Here is a 19,318-nt window from a genome sequence, read left to right as displayed (position 1 = left end):
GTGCCTATCATACAGTCACCAAGAAGGGTGCGTAGAGTCTAGATAGATAGCTTGTTAGGGTTCCATTGTTACCTGTTCCAGGAGTAACAGTCGAATGTCGAGTCAAGTGTGATTCGAAATTACTTCTACGTTAATGTGCAGACAGAGATGGTCCAGTGAGAAGGTCGCCTCTGAGCAGAGGACAGTCTCACTGGCTCAGATAGCCAGGGCCGGTGCTAGACTATTCTGCGCCCTAGGCAAGACCAGCTACCTGCGCCGCTCCCCCATAAATAAACAAAAAAACCTTCAAATTGTCCCTATTTTCCTATATTCCCAGCACACTCAATGCATTCTCCATACTCCCCCCTATACTTGCATCACTCATAGTGACAGTGAGGGGGGAGAGCAGTGTGTCCGGGTGGGGGGAGAACAGTGTGTCAGGGAGGGGGGGGGGGCGAGATCAGTGTGTCAGGGTGGGGGGGGGGAAACAGTGTGTCAGGGTGGGGGGGAGGTAGCAGGTTGTCAGATGAGGGGGTAGCAGTGTTTAAGGTGGGGGGACAGTGTCAGGTGAGGGGGGGGTAACAGGGTGTCGGGTGATAAAGGTAGCAGTGTTTCAGGTAAGGGGGACAGTGTGTCAGGTGAGGGGGGGTAGCAGGGTGTCAAATGAGGGGGGTAGCAGTGTTTCAGGTGGGGGGGATAGTGTGTCAGGTGAGGGGGGGGTAGCAGGGTGTCAGGTGAGGGGGGTAGCAGGGTTTAAGGTGGGGGGGACAGTGTGTCAGGTGAGGGGGGTAGCAGGGTGTCAGGTGAGGGGGGTAGCAGTGTTTCAGGTGGGGGGCAGGGTGTCAGGTGAGGGGGGTAGCAGTGTTTCAGGTGGGGGGAGCAGTGTGTCAGGTGAGGGGGGTAGGAGTCTTTTAGGTGGGGGGACAGTGTGTCAGGTGAGGGGGGTAGCAGGGTGTCAGGTGGGGGGACAGTGAGTCAGGTTAGGGGGGTAGCAGGGTTTCAGGTGGGGGGGACAGTGAGTCAGGTGAGGGGGTAGCAGGGTGTCAGGTGGGGGGGCAGTCAGTCAGGTGAGGGGGGTAGCAGGGTGTCAGGTGAGAAGGTGTAGCAGGGTGTCAGGTGGGGGGACAGTGAGTCAGGTGAGGGGGGTAGCAGGGTGTCAGGTGGGGGACAGTGAGTCAGGTGAAGGGGGTAGCAGGGTGTCATGTGGGGGGGGGCAGTGAGTCAGGTGAGGGGGGTAGCAGGGTGTCAGGTGGGGGGCAGTCAGTCAGTTGAGGGGGTAGCAGTGTGTCAGGTGAGGGGGGTAGCAGTGTGTCAGGTAAGGGGGGGCAGGGTGTCAGGTGAGGGGGTAGCAGTGTTTCAGGTGAGGGGGGTAGCAGAGTGTCAGGTGAGGGGGGTAGCAGAGTGTCAGGTGGGGGGGACAGTGAGTCAGGTGAGGGGGGTAGCAGGGTGTCAGGTGGGGGGGGCAGTCAGTCAGGTGAGGGGGGTAGCAGGGTGTCAGGTGGGGGGCAGTCAGTCAGGTGAGGGGGGTAGCAGGGTGTCAGGTTGGGGGTAGCAGTGTGTCTGGTGAGGGGGGGTAGCAGGGTGTCAGGTGAGGGGGGTAGCAGTGTTTCAGGTAAGGGGGGGGCAGGGTGTCAGGTGAGGGGGGTAGCAGGGTGTCAGGTGAGGGGGGTAGCAGTGTTTCAGGTGGGGGGCATTGTGTCAGGTGAGGGGGGTAGCAGTGTTTTAGGTGAAGGGGGTAGCAGGGTGTCAGATGAGGGGGGTAGCAGAGTGTCAGGTGGGGGGGGGCAGTGAGTCAGGTGAGGGGGTAGCAGGGTGTCAGGTGGGGGGACAGTGAGTCAGGTGAGGGGGGTAGCAGGGTGTCAGGTGGGAGGTGTCAGTGTGTCAGGGGAGGGGGGTAGCAGGGATTCAGGTGGGGGGACAGTGTGTCAGGTGAGGGGGGTAGCAGGATGTCAGGTGGGGGGGCAGTGAGTCAGGTGACGGGGGTAGCAGGGTGTCAGGTGGGGGGGACAGTGAGTCAGGTGAGGGGGGTAGCAGGGTGTCAGGTGGGGGGGCAGTGAGTCAGGTGAGGGGGGTTGCAGGGTGTCAGGTGGGGGGGAAAGTGAGTCAGGTGAGGGGGGTAGCAGGGTGTCAGGTGGGGGGCAACAGTGAGTCAGGTGAGGGGGGTAGCAGGGTGTCAGGTGGGGGACAGTGAGTCAGGTGACGGGGGTAGCAGGGTGTCAGGTGGGGGGGACAGTGAGTCAGGTGAGGGGGGTAGCAGGGTGTCAGGTGGGGGGGACAGTGTGTCAGGTGAGGGGGGGTAGCAGGGTGTCAGGTGGGGGGGACAGTGAGTCAGGTGAGGGGGGGGTAGCAGGGTGTCAGGTGGGGAACAGTGTGTCAGGTGAGGGGGGGTAGAAGGGTGTCAGGCGAGGGGGGGTATCAGGGTGTCAGGTGGGGGGACAGTGAGTCAGGTGTGGGGGGTAGCAGGGTGTCAGGTGGGGGACAGTGAGTCAGGTGAAGGGGGCAGCAGGGTGTCATGTGGGGGGGGGCAGTGAGTCAGGTGAGGGGGGTAGCAGGGTGTCAGGTGGGGGGGGCAGTCAGTCAGGTGAGGGGGATAGCAGTGTGTCAGGTGATGGGGGGTAGCAGTGTGTCAGGTAAGGGGGGGGGCAGGGTGTCTGGTGAGGGGGTAGCAGTGTTTCAGGTGAGGGGGGTAGCAGAGTGTCAGGTGAGGGGGGTAGCAGAGTGTCAGGTGGGGGGGGACAGTGAGTCAGGTGAGGGGGTAGCAGGGTGTCAGGTGGGGGGGCAGTCAGTCAGGTGAGGGGGGTAGCAGGGTGTCAGGTGGGGGGGCAGTCAGTCAGGTGAGGGGGGTAGCAGGGTGTCAGGTTGGGGGTAGCAGTGTGTCAGGTGAGGGGGGGTAGCAGGGTGTCAGGTGAGGGGGGTAGCAGTGTTTCAGGTAAGGGGGGGCAGGGTGTCAGGTGAGGGGGGTAGCAGGGTGTCAGGTGAGGGGGTAGCAGAGTGTCAGGTGGGGGGCATTGTGTCAGGTGAGGGGGGTAGCAGTGTTTCAGGTGAGGGGGTAGCAGGGTGTCAGATGAGGGGGGTAGCAGAGTGTCAGGTGGGGGGACGGTGAGTCAGGTGAGTTGGTAGCAGGGTGTCAGGTGGGGGGGACAGTGAGTCAGGTGAGGGGGGTAGCAGGGTGTCAGGTGGAGGGGACAGTGTGTCAGGTGAGGGGGGGGGTAGCAGGGTGTCAGGTGGGGGGGACAGTGAGTCAGGTGAGGGGGGGTAGCAGGGTGTCAGGTGAGGGGGGTAGCAGGGTGTCAGGTGAGGGGGGTAGCAGGGTGTTAGGTGGCGACAGTGACTCTGGTGAGGGTGGTAGCAGGGTGTCAGGTGGGGGAACAGTGTGTCAGCGGAGGGGGGGTAGCAGGGTGTCAGGTGGGGGGGACAGTGAGTCAGGTGAGGGGGGGTAGCAGGGTGTCAGGTGAGGGGGGGTAGCAGGGTGACAGGTGGGGGGACAGTGAGTCAGGTGAGGGGGGGTAGCAGGGTGTCAGGGGGTGTCAGGTTAGAGGGGGTAGCAGGATGTCAGGTAACATAGGGCACAGCAGCAGCACACACAGGTCTCCATGCACTTACCTTCCCCACGAGCAGCCACAGCACCGCCTCCTCCTGGCTCAGCCTCCGGTTCTCTGGTCTCCGGGGGAAGCCAGATCTCACCGCCAGCACTTCCCTCCCTGCCGCCCACGGCTCCATGTGACGAAACCCGGAAGTAGCGGTGGGCAGAGCTGCACATCACGGGCGCTGAGAGAGGAGGGAAGCGTGAGGGGGCCAGCATCCATGAAGGGGGGGGGGCGCAGCCCGAGGGGGCCAGCATCCATGAGGGGGCGCATCGTGAGAGTGCCAGCATCCGTGGTGGGGGCGGGAGGGAGAACAGCACCCGTGACTGCGCCCCTAGGCAGCAGTGTGCCCTAGGCGGTCGCCTAGATCGCCTAGCGGGAGCGCCGGCCCTGCAGATAGCCATAATATGCCTAAACTACATTTTCTTTTGCAGGCATGCACTGGATTTCTGGGTCTGGTTAGGCCCGCCATCAATTTATGCAATGTATATACTGTATTTAGTTAGTCAGACAGGATGGTATTTTTAGCCTGCCTCAATGTGCCTATTGTGTGTAAATGCCTTTTGTGAATACTGTACAGCATATTTATATTTTTCTACATAATTTATTGTGTCTATTGCAGTGTACATTTATTATTTTCCCTTTTCCCCCTTTTCCAGGTTTGTGGGAAACTCCATGAAAATTTTTGGAAATAATTTTTGTAGAGGGCGGCTGCCCTGAGCCAGTGAGGACATGGCTTGTTTGGGGGAGGGGGAGGGTGAGTGTAGCATCCTCCTAGGTAGGTGCTAGAGAGTGAGTATAGTTTTGGCTCTGTCTGCCTATCAGAGCAGCAGCAGGCAAACTCTATATTGCTTTGAGGATATGTGAGTTAGGTCTGCTCATGGTGCTCAGTGTGTGAATTATTCTGTCTAGGGGAGTGTTTCACACTGGTCCAATTGGGAGGCATATTGAACAGTGGAGGAAACCTGACCAATGGGTACACAGGCTTTGATACAGCCCCAGTGATTGGCACAGACTGTTGTCTCGGTGCATTGTGGGGTGTGGTATAAAAGCCTGGAGCACATGTGCTTAGGGTCTTTGGCTGGTGAGCAGAGTCCTGGAAGGAGAGTGGCGGCTGCTTCCTGGAAAAACAGTATTGTGAGTACAGAGGATAATGTGTAGGGGCCTGACCAGGAAGGGGGCCACCCCGGAGTAGAGTAGTCAGAGGACGGGTGTCAGCTGGTGGAGTGAAAGGCGGTGCTAGGCGAGTACCCTGAAGATAGAGTGTAACCAAGTCTTTTGTACAGAGACCCCGTATCTACAATTCATCTAGTGACAAGCTGAAATTAGCAGCCTGGCTGCATCTTCAGATAGAAGTCCTCAGAATTGTGAATAGTTCAAGTTCCGGAGTATCCCACTCTTCCCTTCTCCCATCCCTATTTTTACAAATAAAACAAAACCCCTAGACTGTTCATTGACTGAGCTGGAAAGTAAAGTGTTACGTTTCTGCATGCAGTTGCTAACAGTAACCCAGGGAGATCCGAAAGGTGAAGAATTCAGCAGTAGGGATGATCGAACTTTTGAAAAGTTCGGTTCGGCCAGAACATCCGAACTTCCCGAAAGTTCGGCCCGGATTTCAGAACCCCATTGAAATCAATGGGACCCAAACTTCGGTAATCAAAAAACACAATTTTTAAGCCCTAAAACCCAATAAATGCCCCTAAAAAGTGCCTAGGGTTCCGGGTCATGCCCCATTAACTATTAATCACACAAAAAAAAGTTCTTAACAATTGTCATTTTTGAAAAAATGCCAATTATTGAAAAAAAAAAAGAGAGATTTTTTTATTTTGACTTTGGATTTAGTATCTGGGGGGTCTAAAAGGTGTGCATGTGAAGTTTCAGCTCTGTAGCATGTCCAGAACCATGAAAAAAAAAAAGATAATTTTTCAGTAGAACAGGGATGTGGGACCCTCCTTTAACACCTATATGATCTTTTTTTTCTGGTTCTGGACATGCTACAGAGCTGAAACTTCACAGGTCCACCTTTTAGACCCCCCAGACACAAAATCACACAAAAAAAGTTCTTAAAAATTGTCATTTTCGATAAAAAAGCCAATTATTGAAAAATTAAAAAAAAAAAAAAAAAAAAAGATTTGATTTTTACTTTGGATTTAGTATCTGGGGGTCTAAAAAGTGTACATGTGAAGTTTCAGCTCTGTAGCATGTCCAGAACCATAAAAAAAAAAAAAAGATTGTTTGTATTAGAAAACTTTCAGCACAGGAGTATGGCTTCGCTGCTGTAACACCTTGCCGGTTTAATAGAAGGCATTTTTTTGGGTTCTTTGCAGTCAGGAAAAACATCTGAACTTGTGTATAGTGGTACTGTGCACAAGTTCTGATGTTTTGCCTGCCTCCAAAAACCCCCAACAAATGCCAGCAATTTTTTTTTTTTTGACGCTAGCGTTTTTTTTGGCATTTTTTGGGGTTCTTTTGAGGCAGGCAAAACATCTGAACTTGTGTATAGTGGTGTATATACACACATAATTATATGTATATAGACACCTAGCCATATATAGGTGTGATAGTAGCAGAAATATATTACTGTAAATGATTTCATTAGCGCAAGCATTTATTTCTGCTACTATCACACCTATATATGTCTAGGGATACAGACATATATGTGTATATATACCCCCTATACACATGTTCAGATGTCATGTCTGACATCAAACATGTCCTCAAAAAAGCACTGGCAGTGGCAGCCCCTGCAGCATAAAAAATGCTTGGCTTGTGAGAAGCCATATTCCAGTTCCGAAGCAATTCAGAGAAATGATCATTTCTCTATAGCGGTCACCCTGCTATGGAAGGGTTTTGTCACCCTGCCATAGCAGTCACTGCCAGTTAACCCTACACTACACTACGGTCCCCTTACACTTAAAGCGGTTGTATCCCGCTTTTTGACACTTTTACCTACAGGTAAGCCTATAATAAGGCTTACCTGTAGGTACAAATAATATCTCCTAAACCGGCACGGTTTAGGAGATATTTACAGTGCATGCAGCCGCTCGCGCGAGCGGCGCATGCGCTCTGAAGGTCCGGGGGGACCTTCAATTAACTTGCCGGGAGCTTGCCGGAAAAATCACTCCCGCGCGCATGCGCGGGAGTGGCGTCATCGCGGCTCCGGCCAATCAGCGCGCTGGAGCCGTCTCTTCTGGCCAATCAGCGCGCCGGAGCCGCCGAACCCGGAAGAGACGACGAGGGATCATGGCAGCGCCCGCATCGATGTCCGGGGGTCCGTGTCGGGGCTTCGTTTTAAGGTAATGCATACTAGCTCATTATGCCTTTGTCTTGCAGGTTTTTTTTTTTAATTTTTTTTTTTTTATAGGGTTTACAACCGCTTTAACACTTTCCCTACAGAAACTAAATTTTTGAAGCTAACTTAAATGTAAAGGAGCACTCTAACTACACTAGATATCCCTTTCCTCACACTAATAAATAGCTAAATGACACTTTTAAAGTAAAATTAACAGAACTGCTTCCACTCTCTTCCATGTCCAGTATAACAATGCTAGGAATATGGCGGGGGCGATCTTATATACTGGGGGGCGTATTCACTAATGATTGGTCTAGGGACCCCCTAGTCACTCCAATCACATTCCTAGCATTCTCCTGCCCCCTCAATTGGCTTTTGCTAATGGTTCTGGTCCAATCACGGGCTTTTAACCACTTAAGCCCCGGAAGATTTTACCCCCATTCCGACCAGGGGGTATTTTACGACTCGGCACTGCGTGACTTTAACTGACAATTGTGCGGTCATGCAATGTGGTACCCAAACGAAATTTAGGTCCTTTTTTTCCCACAAACAGAGCTTTCTTTTGGTGGTATTTGATCACCTCTGCGCTTTTTATTTTTTGCGATATTAATAAAAAAAGAGCGAAAATTTTGCAAAAAAAATGACATTTTCAACTTTGTCTTTTAAAAAATATCCTATATACTCAATTTATGTATTTTTTTTTGGCCAAAATATATTTAGCTACATGTCTTTGACAAAAAAAAATTCAATGAGCGTATTTTTATTGGTTTGCGCAAAAGTTATAGCGTCTACAAACTATGGTGTAAATACTGAAATTTACGCAGCTTTAATTTTTGACTGCCTATCTCATTTCATGAAGTGCTAAAATGGCAGGGCAGTACAAAACCCCCCCAAACTACCACTTTTTGGAAAGTAGACATCCTAAGGAATGTTCTGAGAGGCATGTTGAGCTCATTGAATATTTCATTTTTTTGTCACAGGTGTTTGAAAAATGACTAATTATTTATTTTTTATTTTTTTTAAACAAAGTTGTCATTGAAATGATATATTGCTCACACATGCCATGGGTATATGTGTAATTACACCCCAAAATATATTCTGCTGCTTCTCCTGAGTACAGGGATACCACATATGTGGGACTTTTTGGGAGCCTAGCTGTGTACGGGACCACAAAAACAAATCCCCACCATCAGAATTTCAAAGGGCGTACATTTTTCATTGCATTTTCTCACTACCTCTAACGGTTTAGGAGGCCCTGAAATGTCAAGATACCACAAAACCCCCCCAAATGACCCCATTTTGGAAAGTAGACACCCCAAGCTGTTTGCTGAGAGGCATGGTGAGTCCATGGAATATTTTATATTTTACCACAAGTTTTGGGAATATTACTATTTTTTTTTTATTTATTTTTTTTACACAACGTTGTCACTAAAAGATAAAATTCTCACACATGACATGGGTATATGTGGAATGACACCCCAAAATACATTCTGCCACTTCTCCTGAGTATGGGGATGCCCCATGTGTGAGACTTTTTGGGAGCCTAGCTGTGTACAGGACCGCGAAAACCAATCAACACTCCCAGGTTTTCTAATGGCGTAAATTGTGCATGTCACCTCTGCACTACCTGTCACAGTTTCGGAGGCCCTAAAATTCCAAGATAGCACAAACCCCCCCAAATGACCCCATTTTGGAAAGTAGACACCCCAAGCTATTTGCTGAGAGGCATGGTGAGTCCATGGAATATTTTATATTCTGCCACAAGTTCCGGGAAATACATATATATATATATATATATATATTTTTTTTTTTTTCACAAAGTTGTCAGTAAATGAAATATTGCTCACACATGCCATGGGTATATGTGAATTGACACCCCAAAATACATTCTGCTGCTTCTCCTGAGTACAGGGATACCCCATGTGTGAGACTTTTTTGCAGTCTAGCCGAGTACAGGTCCCCGAAAACCAGTCCCCGCTTTCAGGCTTTCCAAGGGCGTAAATTGTTGATTTCACTCCTGACTACCTATCACAGTTTCGGAGGCCCTAAAATTCCAAGATAGCACAAAACCCCCCCCCAAATGACCCCATTTTGGAAAGAAGACACCCCAAGCTATTTGCTGAGAGGCATGGTGAGTCCATGGAATATTTTATATTTTGCCACAAGTTCCAGGAAATATATATATATATATATATTTTTTTTTTTCACAAAGTTGTCAGTAAATGAAATATTGCTCACACATGCCATGGGTATATGTGAAATGACACCCCAAAATACATTCTGCTGCTTCTCCTGAGTACAGGGATACCCCATGTGTGAGACTTTTTTGCAGTCTAGCCGAGTACAGGTCCCCGAAAACCAGTCCCCGCTTTCAGGCTTTCCAAGGGCGTAAATTGTTGATTTCACTCCTGACTACCTATCACAGTTTCGGAGGCCCTAAAATTCCAAGATAGCACAAAACCCCCCCAAATGACCCCATTTTGGAAAGTAGACACCCCAAGCTATTTGCTGAGAGGCATGGTGAGTCCATGGAATATTTTATATTTTGCCACAAGTTCCGGGAAATATATATATATATATATATATATATATATATATATATATATATATATTTTTTTTACACAAAGTTGTCAGTAAATGATATATTTCTCACACATGCCATGGGTATATGTGAACTGACACCCCAAAATACATTCTGCTGCTTCTCCTGAGTATAGGCATACCCCATGTGTGAGACTTTTTTGCAGTCTAGCCGAGTACAGGACCCCGAAAACCAATCATCGCCTTCAGGCTTTCCAAGGGCGTAAATTGTTGATTTCACTCCTGACTACCTATCACAGTTTTGGAGGCCATGAAATGCCAAGACAGCACAACCCCCCCCCCCCAAATGACCCCTTTTCGGAAAGTAGACACCCTGAGCTATTTGCAGAGAGGCATGTTGAGTGTTTTGCAGATCTCACTTTTTGTCACAAAGTTTTGGAAATTGAAAAAAGAGGAAAAAAAATGCATTTTCCTGTTTTTTCTTCATTTTCCAAAAAAAAATGAGAGCTGCAAAATACTCACCATGCCTCTCAGCAAATAGATTGGAGTGTCTACTTTACAAAATGGGGTCATTTGGGGGGGTTTTGTGCCATCTTGGCTTTTTATGGACATCAAAAGTGTGATAGGTAGTAAGGAGTGAGATCAACAATTTACGCCCTTAGAAAGCCTAAAGGTGCGCATTGGTTTTCCGGGTCCTGTACGCGGCTAGACTGGCAAAAAGTCTCACACATGGGGTATCATTGTACTCAGGAGAAGCAGCAGAATGTATTTTGGGGTGTCATTTCACATATACCCATGGCCTGTGTGAGCAATATATCATTTACTGACAACTTTGTGTAAAAAAATAAAAAAAAATAAAAAAAACATTTTTCCCCGAAACTTGTGGCAAAATATAAACTATTCCATGGACTCACCATACTTCTCAGCCAGTAGCTTGGAGTGTCTACTTTGCAAAATTGGGTCATTTGGGGGGGTTTTGTGCCATCTTGAAATTTCAGGGCCTCTGAAACTGTGACAGGTAGTCAGGGGTAAAATCAGCAATTTACGCCATTAGAAAACCTGAAGATGTGGATTGGTTTTCGGGGGCGCGTACACAGCTAGGCTCCCAAAAAGTCTCACACATGTGGTATCCCTGTACTCAGGAGAAGCAAAAGAATGTATTTTGGGGTGTCATTTCACATATTCCCATGGCATGCATGAGTAATATATCATTTAGTGACAACTTTCTGTAAAAAAACAACAAAAAAAAAAAAAATAATAATTTTCCCGAAACTTGTGGCAAAATATAAAATACTCCATGGACTCACCATGCCTCTCAGAAAAAAGCTTTGGGTGTCTACTTTTCAAAAAGGAGTCATTTGGGGGGTGTTTGAACTGTCCCGGCATTTTATGCTCAATCTTATCCACACATCACCCACTCTTCTAACCACTTGAAAACCAAGCCTTTTCTGTGCCTTTTTGTTTACATGAAAAAATATTTTTTTTTTACTAGAAAATTACTTTGAACCCCCAAACATTATATATTTTTTTAAAGCAGAGGCCCTATAGAATAAAATGGTGGATGTTGCAAATTTTTTTGTCACACGGTATTTGCGCACAGACTTTCCAAACGCAATTTTTGCGAAAAAAATAAATTTTTTTAATTTATTGCACAAATACACTATATAATTCCAATTTTTTTGGTAAAATTTAAAAGATGATCTTATGCCGAGTTCATAGACACCTAACATGACATGCTTTAAAAATTGCGAATGCCTGCGCAGCGGCAAAAACATATGTACATTTTTAAAAACCTTTAAAAGTCTCTACAGGTTACCACTTTAGACTTACAGAGGAGGTCTACTGCAAGAATTACTGCACTCGATCTGGCGATCGCGGCGATACCTCACATGCATGCTGCAATTGTGGTTTACATATGACACTAGACCACCGCTTACGTGAGCCATTGCGCGCAAGCACCGGGGGTAAGGGGGGGGGGGGCTCAATTTTTATTTTATTTTTTTCTTTTTTCTTTTGCTTTTTTATGTTATTTTGACACCTTTCCTTTAATTTTTTTTTTTTTTTAAATCATTTTTATTGTTATCATAGTGAATTTAAATATCACCTATGATAGCAATCTGTGGTGACAGGTACTCTTTTTTAAAAAAATTGGGGTCTTTTAGACTCTAGATCTCTCCTCTGACCTTAACGCATCTGACCACACCAAAATTGGTGTGATAAAATACTTTCCCAATTTCCCAATGGCCCTGTTTATTTCTGGCGAAACAGAAGTCATAAAATGCTCGTAGCCTCCGGCATCTTAGGCCATAGAGATGATTGGAGCCATTCTCATCTCCAATTAGCTCTATGGTTAGATAATTGAACCACCGGCTGCACTCTCGGGTTAACCGGTGGGACAGGAGAGCCAGAGAAAAACCACGGAAGGCTGCGGAAGGCGGCGGTGGGGGGGGGAGGCCCCTCCCACTGCATGTAAAAGCAGTCTAGCGGCCAATTACCTGCTAGAATTGCTTTTACATGTAAGCCGACCGCTGGCTGTAAAAAACGATACCAAGATGATGCCTAAATCTGCAGGCATCATCCTGGTATAACCACTCAAAGTCCAGCAACGTACCAGTACATTGCTGGTCCTTGTTTGGCATATAGGTTTTTTTTTTTTTCATGCAGCCTGTGGGCTGAACGGAAAAAAAGAGAACCTATCAGAAATCAGCACAGGAATAATGCGTAGTATTACTCATCATTAACCGCCCAAACAACCACCCACTGAATTTAATGATGGGTATACACGGCACTATCCACGTATACCAAAATAGGATTTTAACTGCAGTGCTGAAATCAGAAAATCACCACAGCTGCTATCAGCAAAGGTATCCATATATGCTGAGCGCAAACACTGTTTGTGTCAGAATATATAAAATCAATGCGTGGTAGCTGACGAGTACCTGCAAGAGAAACAGGTCACAAAAGAATGAAAAAACAAACAAAGGACATTGAAAAAAGTATAGTAGGAAGGAGTAGAAGTACATATAAAATTACTAACACCACAACAGTTTTTGGATCCTTTTATTTTTTTTTATAACTGTTCCTTTATTTCTTGATTTGGGAGGGACTGCGATCTTCTGCGATCTTCTCTTCCAGCTTGGGTCTCTCAAAATGTCGATGGACATCCAACATCCTTCGAGACCCTGTGTTTATGTGCCCTACACTGTGTCGTGCTGTACCCTACGCTAATAATCCACTAGTGTATGGTAGCGCTCGAAACATTCCCCGATGCAGAGACCAGGTTGGTCAGGACATTTGGGACAATAATAACGGGTGTCACGCCTAAATCCGCGCTTGCTACAGACACGACATCTTCTTTGGGGCCATCTTTGGGTAGGGGTACTCGGGAGGACATGTGAAAAATGCCTCTCATGCAGCCGGCTCACTGCATCTGGAAGGGGAAGTTGGGCAGGCATGCCTCCTGGGTACAGGTAGGCAAGGATGATCTCTTCCTGGAATTCCCGGAAAGATCCAGTTCGTCCTGACGCCCTGTATAGGACAAAGGCGTTCAGCATAGCCAATTGGTATAGGTAAACAGACACTTTTTTGTACCAGCGTCTGGCTTTACGGGCAACTAAATACGGCGCCAAAAGCTGGTCGTTAAGGTCCACCCCTCCCATATTAAGGTTATATTCGTGGACACAGAGGGGTTTCTCCATAACGCCAGTTGCCGTAGGAATTTGGATCGTCGTGTCTGGGTGAAGGGAGGACAGAACATAAACATCCCGTGTATCCTTCCACTTCACCGCAAGTAATTTGTCCGTTTTCAAGCAGGCTCTCGCCCCCCGACTAAGACGGGAATCTACAAGCCGTTGGGGGAAGCCCCGGCGATTAGGTCGCACGGTGCCACATGCGCCAATTTGTAAATCGAGAAGGTGACTAAATAGTGGCACGCTTGTATAAAAATTGTCCACGTACAAATGGTACCCCTTTCCGGATAAGGGTGACACCAAGTCCCAAACGATCTTACCGCTGCTCCCTATGTAGTCTGGGCAGTTGGGGGGCTCCACACAGCTATCTTTTCCCTCATAGACCCGGAAACTAACTGTATAGCCTGTGGCCCTGTCACACAATTTATACAGTTTGACCCCGTACTTGGCACGCTTGCTAGGGAGGTACTGTTTCATAGCAAGACGGCCAGTAAATTTAATCAGGGACTCGTCAACGCAGACAACTTGTTCGGGGGTAAACAAGGCTGCAAACCGCTGATTGAAGTGGTCTATGAGGGGCCGAATTTTGTGGAGCCGATCGTATGCAGGGTCTCCCCGAGGACGACAGATTTCATTGTCGCTGAAATGCATAAATCGCAGAATTTGCTCGTATCTCGTCCTGGACATAGAGGCAGAGTACATGCGCATATGGTGAACTGGGCTAGTGGACCAATATAGCCGCAATTCACTCTGTTTAGTTATGCCCATGTGGAGGGAAAGGCCCACAAAGATCTTAAATTCGGAAACCGTTATAGGTTTCCAGCCGAATTGTCTGGCAAGGTGTGAATTTGGGTTGGCGGCGATGAACTGTTGTGCATATAAATTTGATTGATCCACAATAGATCTGTAAAGATCTTCCGTGAAGAACAGCTCAAAAAAGTTCAGGGGCGTAAAACCAGCTGTCTCCACGTGGATTCCAGGTTGGGCGGTGAATGGGGGAAGTACTGGCGCTGTAGTATCAGTGGGTTGCCAATTAGGAAATGCCAGCGCATCAGGGAGGGCACTATGGGCTCTACGGGCCTGTCTTCGAATACGCGGTGGCTGCGGGCCACTACTTGTGCTAGCCACCGCACCAGCTTCAACTGCACTTAGGGGACTCGCCACGTCACCAGGTCTTACTGCAGTGCTGGTTGTACTAGGTCCAGGTTGTACTAGGCCGCTGGCGCTTGCCAGGTCGCCAGAAGGATGAGCGGCACTAGTACCCACACTCTGCTCCATACGAGCACCCTGTGATTCCTGCATCTCAACAACTTCAGAATGGGGTCGGGTACGCCTGGGTCTAACAGGGACCCATCTGTCGTCGGAGCTATCTGACAGGGAGCCGCTGCCGTCATCAGGTTCATATACTGACACTAATTCGGTCATTGTAGCTTCCCCTTCGCTATCAGATGACTCGGTCAGCATATAACTGACAAGCTCTTCATCCCTGTACGAACGTTTAGACATTTTGGTAACTAAATTTACCCGTACAGTGATGCGACTCACAGGTAATAAAAGCACCTGGTTGTCGAAGATTATTTCAAGCGCTACAAAGAAAAACTGCTAATGCTAGCAGGGATCAGGCCTGACTCTGCTAACACAGCAGTTTTGTGTCTTGTGTTTTTTTGCAAGTGACAGTAATCTATTGATTACTACACTTGCCTGGGTGAAAGGGTTAAACGCAGGTGCTGGCCGGAATCAGTACTGATCGTGCAAACACCGCGTTTTGGGAACCCTAAACTATGGGGGCGCTAGTATAGTTCTGATCAGATCAGATATTGATCTGTTCAAACACTATACTAGAAATGTGTATGTGCGTGCGTGCGTGTGTGGCAATCAAGGGGTTACTTCTAAACTATGCGCCGGGGATCTGGGGGGGGGGGGGGTGGCGGGGACCCTAAACCTCCTTTGGGAAAGAAACTAGCTAGCTAGCGCAACCTCAAGTCACAATGACACCAATACAAAATACAGTAAAAACAGTATATTATGTGTGTATTAGTGCTAATGTGACAGAGGGTGTAGGGGTTAACGGGATGTGATCAGGGGGGGATCAGGGGTTTAAATCTTTATTGGAAGGGACTGGCGGGTATCCTAAGGATAAAAGGAACGGTGGCAAGCGCTAAACCTGGTCACAAGTAAGTCACACTTATACGGGTATATAGAAAATGCTATATACTGTATACAGTGTGCGTTGTGGCAGGGGGTGTAGGGGTGATCAGGAGGGGATCAGGGGATTAAATCTTTATTGGGCGGGTGGCGGGGACCCTAAACCTCCTTGGGACAGAAACTTAGTCGCCTGCGCTAATTCTGATCACAATGACACTAATACAAATATACAAAAACACAGTATATTACGTTTGTATTAGTGCTGATGTGACAGAGGGTGTAGGGGTTAACTAGCGGTGATCAGGAGGGGATCAGGGGGGATCAGGGGCTTAAATCTTTATTAGGGGGGGTGGCGGGTAATTCAAGTGGAAAAAGGGGGGTCGCAAGTGCTAGACCTGACCACAAATCACACTTATACGGGTATATAGCAAAATGCTATATACTGTATACGGTGTGTGTTATGGCAGGGGGTGTAGGGGTGATCAGGGGGGGGTCAGGGGCTTAAATCTTTATTGGGCGGGTGGCGGGGACCCTAAACCTTCTTGGGACAGAAACTTAGTCGCCTGCGCTAATTCTGATCACAATGACACTAATACAAATATACAATAACACCGTATATTGCGTTTGTATTAGTGCTGATGTGACAGAGGGTGTAGGGGTTAACGGCGGTGATCAGGGGGGGGTCAAGGGAGATCAGTGGGTTAAATCTTTATTAGGGGGGGGGGGTGGGGGGTAATTTGAGTGGAAAAGGGGGGGTCGCAAGTGCTACACCTGTTCACAAATCACACTTATACAGGTATATAGGTAACTGCTATATGCTGTATATAGTGTGTGTTGTGTCAGGTGCTGTAGGGGTTAATTGGGGGGGGCGATCGGGGGTGAAATGTGCCTATCTAGCTGTGTGTGATGTGCTTGGTGCAATTACTCACAGTAAGATGTGCTCTCCTCTCACGCTGGATCCAAAAAGACCGTTGTGAGGGGAGGGCACATCTCCTCCAAGCCTGTGTTTACATTTCACAGGCTTAGAGGATGATCTGATTGGGCAGGACCGATCAACAGGTCCAGACCAAAAATGATTGGCCTGGACCTGATGACTGATCGGTTCTGAACCCAATCAAATCATCGGTGGCGGCGGGGACTAAATTCGGCCGAACCTCGAACACCCAATGTTCGGGCCGAAACGATGGTCGACCCGAACCGTTCGATCATCCCTATTCAACAGTCCTAAAGGGGGCAGTGCTACATATGCACAGTATGATGCATACATGTTTCTAGCCCCCAAGTGCATACAGTAATTTTACATTTATTAACAATAAATCTAATTTGCCACACAGCTGCCCAATGAAACAAGTGCATTGAGGTTGACTTGTAAGTTGGAGACATCCAGTAAGGATGTTATTCCACTGCATAGCTTGGTGCCATCTGCAAACACTGATATGGTACCTTTTATCCCAGACCCTATATCATTTATAAATATATTAAAAAGTAGGGGTCCCAACACTGTACCTTCCATTACAGCACTAATCACCTTAGACCATTCACAGTAAGAATCATTAAATCGGAGTTCCAGCCTCAAATACCTTTTTAACTAAAAATACCCCTATAATACTAATCCATTGCCCCTTACAGAACCGCTATTCTCATACTTACAAGGTGTACAGTATTGGATTTTAGTCAAAATGTTACTTTTAAAAACACTGTCTGGCACGGCCATCTTGGATGTGGGCATCTGAAGCCACAGTGTAATCTGCTGTGTCCTTCTTCCTGATTCCAGGGAGTGTTCTGGGAGTTCTTCCTGATTCCAGCCTCCTGGGAGTGATGACAAACAGCTCCCAGGATGCAATGCAAAGGCAGAAGGGATGTCGGTGGCCTTGGCCACAGAGGGGGGAGAAGGAGGAAGTACAATCAAAAATGCCCTGAAAATAAGGTAAGGGACCCCCCAAAAAAATGTAAAATGCCCAATTGTTGATCAGCATAGCGAGTACTCCAGGAATCACTAAAGTTGCAAAATAGGCCGGAACTCCGCTTTAACCATTGCTCTCTGAATTTGGTCTTTTAGCCAGTTTTCTATCCATTTACAAACAAATCTTTCCAAGCCTGTTGACTTTACCTTATACATTACCCATGTCTGGGGAGCTGTGTCAAACGCTTTGGAAAAAAATTAAAATATAATACGTCCACAGCCACCCCTTATCTCCTCATAAAAAGAATCAGATTTATGTGACAACTTCTGTATTCTGAATCCATGCTGTCTGTTAGTTAAAATATTTTTCCCCAAGCCTCATGGGGAAATATTGTGCCAGCCAGGCATTCAGCCAGGCACAACCTTTTAGAGAAGTCTATAAAAAATAAAAACACAACTGATTCAATAGGGATTTTATTGTGACATAGGTCTTTACCAAAAAGGACGGGGCTTATGGGTAAAAGCTATTTATACGTGGTAGTTCTGTAATTTAATGGCCCACCAATTGGTTGCTCTAAGCATCCTTGAGCTTTTAGGTGATCCAGAACATAGCCAATGCCTACAGCTGAGAGTATCTGGTCTGTTTCATGATCCAGCAATGGATTTTGATTTGTTCATATCTTTTTTCCTTTTCTTTTTTTACAGCTGGGTTTTTCTCCATGAGAAAGCTTATCAGATCCGGGACTCCTCAATCGAGTCTTCTGTTATGACCAAAGTTAAAGGTGTTGGGCGCTACAGTAAAAGAGTGATGGATGTTGCAGACTATGTCATCCCACCACAGGTACATAGAAGCACTAAAACTGCATACAATGAAAGAGATTTAAGCCTCGTACACACGCAACGATTATCGGCTGACCGATCGTCCGACTTTTTGGTTGGAATGTGCCTAGACTGCACACGAATTTTCTTGGCCAACAAAAATCTATTTCAGAAGTGATGTCATGTGCTGGTTTACTTTCCGTGTGTTTTTTCTTCTCTGAGCATGTCCAATCTTGCTCTTTAGATTTTTGTCTGCCGAAATCTGTACTGACTGACGGAAAATCGGCCGTTGTGTTGACGGCCAACAAAAATTTTATAGCCTGCACACCAGATTTTATTCGGCTGAAAAGTCGGAGTCGGTTGTCCAAAGCATCATACTAACAAGTCGAAAATCGGCCGTTTGGACGTTGGCCGAAAATTCCCGGCCAATAATCGATGCGTGTGTGCGAGGCATTAGAAAGACCAATACTTTTTAAATTTATTCCTTGCTCTAGTAGTCACAAAAATTATTATGCTAGTTTGAAATTAGACTTATGCCCTGTACACACGCATCCAGGGGAGAGTACAGAGGGTGGTGATTAATGGGGAGTACTCGGATTGGGCGGGTGTGGAAAGTGGGGTCCCCCAGGGTTCTGTCCTGGGACCAATCCTGTTTAATTTATTCATAAATGATCTAGAGGAGGGGATATCTAGTATAATCTCGGTATTTGCAGATGATACTAAATTAAGCATGCCAATATCTTCTATGCAGGATGTGGAAATCTTGCAAGCAGACCTGAACAAAATAACAGGGTGGGCAACTACATGGCAGATGAGATTTAATGTAGAAAAATGTAAAGTAATGCACTTGGGGGCCAGAAACCAGAAAGCAAGCTACTCACTAGGGGGGGGGGACCTCTGGGGGAGTCTAGGATGGAAAAAGACTTGGGGGTACTGGTAGACAACAGGCTTGGCAGTGGCATGCAATGCCAAGCAGCCGCAAGCAAAGCCAACAGAATACTGGGATGTATAAAAAAGGGGATTTACTCCAGAAATAAAGAGATTATTCTCCCACTCTACAAGACTCTGGTCCGGCCACATCTGGAGTATGCTGTCCAGTTCTGGGCACCGGTCCTCAGGAAGGATGTGCTGGAACTGGAAAGAGTCCAGAGAAGGGCAACAAAAATAATTAGGGGAATGGAGGACATCAGCTATGAGGAAAGACTACAAGCACTGAACCTATTCTCTCTGGAGAAAAGACGATTGAGGGGGGATATGATATCAATGTACAAATACTGTACTGGTGACCCGAGCATAAGGAACAAACTATTCAGAGAAAGGAGATACAATAAGACACGTGGCCACTCACTAAAACTTGAGGAAAGGC

The 19,318-nt window shown here is 47.3% G+C and overlaps 1 protein-coding gene across 1 annotated transcript in view; it reads left to right on the top strand.

Annotated features, from left to right (window-relative positions):
* P2RX3 (purinergic receptor P2X 3) overlaps positions 1–19,318 on the top strand; it is a gene marked incomplete at both ends in the record, with an annotated part of 285,859 nt that overhangs the window by 69,911 nt on the left and 196,630 nt on the right. Inside the window, one exon of the mRNA XM_082268304.1 lies at positions 17,839–17,974. Within this exon, the coding sequence (XP_082124430.1) occupies positions 17,839–17,974 (136 nt within the window). The remainder of the gene's footprint in view (positions 1–17,838; positions 17,975–19,318) is intronic.

This window comes from Pelophylax lessonae, assembly GCF_965119305.1.
Source record: "Pelophylax lessonae genome assembly, chromosome: 9".
NCBI lineage: Eukaryota > Metazoa > Chordata > Amphibia > Anura > Ranidae > Pelophylax > Pelophylax lessonae.
The sequence above is the reverse complement of the archived record's forward strand: the minus strand, read 5'-3'. Positions and strand labels throughout refer to the sequence as shown.